Raw genomic sequence first — 3509 nt, forward strand, 5'->3', positions numbered from 1 at the left:
ACCGGGCCCTGGCAACCATCCGAGGGCCCGAATCGCCGCGGGACCCTTTGGGGACACCTCTCAGGACAGGGCGCCTCAGGCCGTGCCCCTTTCTCAGGGATATGACCTGCGGGAGCACTGAGGGGGTGAGGGGTCCTAGGGGGTTCTGAGGGTTCCCAAAGGCCCAGGGGGAGTGCCAGCCCCCGTGGTCTGTGTGACTGGGTGAGGGTCCCGTGTCCTTGGGGAGGCCCTGGGCGGCTGGTGGGCGTCTGTGGGACCGGCACTGAGCCTCTCCAGGTACTTGCAGGTGTGAAGGAGGACTCGTTCAACGTGCTGGATCTGGCGGAGTACACCAAGAACCAGCCCTGGTGGCGCAAGGTCTTCGCCCCCAGCTCGGGGTCAAGCGCTGAGAAGTACAACGTGGCCACGCAGCTGGTGATCGGAGGGGTCACAGGATGGTAAGATGTCCTGGGGTTGCTGTTGCTTCTCGTGGCAGGTGGGATGCCTGCAGGCGCTAGCTGGACTTTTGGGAACACGCTGACAGGTGTAGGGTGGTCCTCTGGCAGTCTTTCAGAGGAGGCAGGTGTCCAGCTTGTGCAGCCAGCTGTGCCCTGGCATACTGTGCTGAACTGTGGGAGGTCTTAAAAGTTGTCTGTAGTTTGGAGCAGAAGAACTGAGTCTATCTCCTAGGGAAGAAAATGGCATTAGACTTTAATTTTTGAAGGGACATAATTCTCTTTAACTTCTGGCCTAAAGCGTTGGTGTTGAATTTAGGACAGGCAAATACGAGCCTATTGGAACAAAGATACCTTCTTCCCTGGAGGTGAATGTGCTTCAGGCATCTGAACAAAAATGTCCTGTGGAGGTGGCTTGTTGCACCTGTAGGCACGGTTCCTGGGGTTTTGTGTCGCTTGTAGTTAAGTGCTGGGGCTGGTGTCTCTGTTTGTGACTTCATTCCCACAGCAGCATTGCTTGAGTTGAAAACTTGTAATCACAAGTGTAATCACACTGCTTTGTTTCTGCCGTGCCTGCCTTTGTCTGCCACAAGGGTAACCATTTAAAAGTGTATGACAGGTGTTCATTTTCTGATAAAAAAAATGAGCTGGCCACCTCTCTGTTGTGTCTTGACAAAGCGTATGTATTCAGAAATGGGTAAGAGCAGGTTGTTGTGTTGGTTTGCAGTGTTGATAAGGAAACTGTGCTCAAAGTAAAATCTGTTGTGGGTGATACAATACACTAGCCCTCTGCTGCATGACAGAGTGATGGGGTGGCGCTTGCTTGAGTTCTGGTAGCTGCAGTGATGTCTTTCATGTTGAGAGCATGTAACCCAGTCTGGAGACCTGTATAGCTTTAGTCCACTGCTGCCTGCTTATTTTGGCATTTTTCTCTTCTGAGGAGTGAAGGACAAAAGGAAAAGTTAACAGTTGTTAGGGCAACAAAGCAGCTTGCCTTGTCTGTTCCCCATGCTCTATCATGGAACAGCAACAGATGTGCTGCCTAACTTCTCTTCAGAGATTATACCAGTTAAAAAGCTAAAATCACTTGTTGATTTTGCTGGAGACGTGTTTCTGATTACTATTTTGGGAGATGGCTGATGTTGAAGAGATAACAATCAAAACTGCAAAAGGCTGCAATGTGATGGTGAGAAGTAAAAAGCTATAAAGCATCGTTTTTGGCTGTATGCACATCCTTTCTCTCTAATTGTACATGGATTTCTTCTGCCATTCATCAGGCTGTCTCAGAGTCTTGGGTACTTACTGCCTTGCCTGTGGGAAGTGTACTGAGCAGCATGTCTTTGGTATCTCATTCTCCTGACTAGATGCTGTTTTGTAGGTGTACTGGATTCATCTTCCAGAAAGTTGGAAAGCTGGCAGCGACAGCGGTGGGAGGTGGCTTTTTCCTACTTCAGGTGTGTATGAGCAGTGGGCCAGGCTTTCTGAGAACTGTGCTGGTGTCGACGAAGGGCTGATTGTTACCTGTTGGGACATGTAGAGCCAGTTCCCCGCTCTGCCAGGAGCTCTGTGTTGCCATGAATGTCAAGGGTATGTGTTTGCTGGGGTACATAGATGCAGCAGCAAAAGCAGGATCAGTGTGTGTAAACTTAAGGATTGCTGAAAGGTGCCATCTGCTTAGGGTCTGCCAGCAAAGACCAGGCCAGCGGCACGTGGGGGCTGTTATGGCAGGGGCACCTGAGGGCTGCCTTCACCTGCAGCAAATCGTGCTGCTGCAAGACTCTCTGGTCAGAACTGGCTACTGTTCTTAGTCCTATGCCTGTGGAGATGGTACCCCTGGAGAAACAGCCCTGGATGTCAAGAGGGATTTGTCCATGTCTGTGATACGCTTCCTGTCAATCTAGCTCCCTGAGGAGTCAGGCCAGCACAGATGGGGTGCTCTGTAAAGCGCTGGGGAGGAGGAGAGAAATGGAGATCTCTCTCTGTCCTCAACTGTTTCTCCTGGTTTCCAAGAACACTGGCACTGAGGGGAGCTGCTTGGATTTGGACATCTAGCTCATACATCTGCAGGAGGCAGAACATCTGTCAAGGCCTCGCTCGCCAGTCTGATTTGTTTGCTTCTCAGACACTGTCTCGTGTGTGATGGGTTCTCCCCTGCTCTTCTGGCTCTGCTTGCTCTGCTGAAAGCCAAGAGCTTGCTCTGAGCAGGGAAGGTTTCACTGCTGAATCATCCTGATCAGATAAACTATTTAGAGAGGAACAGGCTATTAATAGCGGTGTCCACCCAGAGCAGCAGGAGAGCTGCAGAATTCCAATGATATACATGGTGGTTGTGAGAGGGAGGTGATGCCAGCTTTACATTAGAGAATAGAGGCTGAAACAGGCTAAGCTGCAATGTGTGCCCTGCTGTTAGGGGATTACTGTGGGAGACAGATGTGTCAGGACAGTTAATACAGCTACAGGGCTGGTTTTTTGTCCAATTTTTAAGGTAGTGTGCTCATCCTCTCAGCCCACTGGACCAGTGTTTGGGAGGTGGTTGTGGTCAGGGAAGGTGGGTGGGCAGGGGGGTCTGTTTAGCCATGGTCACACAGGATTTTATTCCAGGAACTTTCTTTCCACCCCTCAAAACTCTAGATTGCAAACCACACGGGATACATCAAAGTGGACTGGAAGCTAGTAGAACGGGACATGAACAAAGCCAAGCAGCAGCTGAAATTTCACAGCAGTGGTAACAAAATGTCTCCAAAAGTGAAAAGCAGAGTGGATGAGGTAAGACAGCTCTCCCAGGGTGTGTGCAGGTGCTTAGCTGGAGGGACAGCAGAAAACATGATTGACTCCTGGGCTCTTATGGATCTTCCATTGTGCAAATACAAGGAGGGAATGCTTGCATGAGAGCAAAACTGGAGAAATGGCAAAGCTATCTATGCATGTTTGAGACAGCCAGGGTGTCTTCTAGGCTTGACAGCAGCTCACCATGTGTTGCTGCAAATTCTATGGGGTAGAGAGAAAACATGGTGGGGTTGTGGGGAGAAGTGTCTCTTCAGTCTGACTAGAAAAGCTAAGAAATCTGGAAGCAGA

General features: G+C 50.2%; 1 protein-coding gene across 1 annotated transcript in view; it reads left to right on the top strand.

The window, feature by feature from the left end:
- Window positions 1–226: 226 nt before the first annotated feature.
- The window catches only part of LOC104466548 (FUN14 domain-containing protein 2-like), a gene marked incomplete at its 5' end in the record, with an annotated part of 4063 nt that continues 780 nt past the window's right edge, over window positions 227–3509 (top strand). Inside the window, 3 exons of the mRNA XM_010079999.1 lie at window positions 227–437; window positions 1813–1888; window positions 3066–3200. Coding sequence (XP_010078301.1) covers window positions 227–437; window positions 1813–1888; window positions 3066–3200 — 422 coding nt within the window. The remainder of the gene's footprint in view (window positions 438–1812; window positions 1889–3065; window positions 3201–3509) is intronic.

Source organism: Pterocles gutturalis, unplaced genomic scaffold, assembly GCF_000699245.1.
Source record: "Pterocles gutturalis isolate BGI_N339 unplaced genomic scaffold, ASM69924v1 scaffold42734, whole genome shotgun sequence".
NCBI classification, from domain to species: Eukaryota; Metazoa; Chordata; class Aves; order Pterocliformes; family Pteroclidae; genus Pterocles; species Pterocles gutturalis.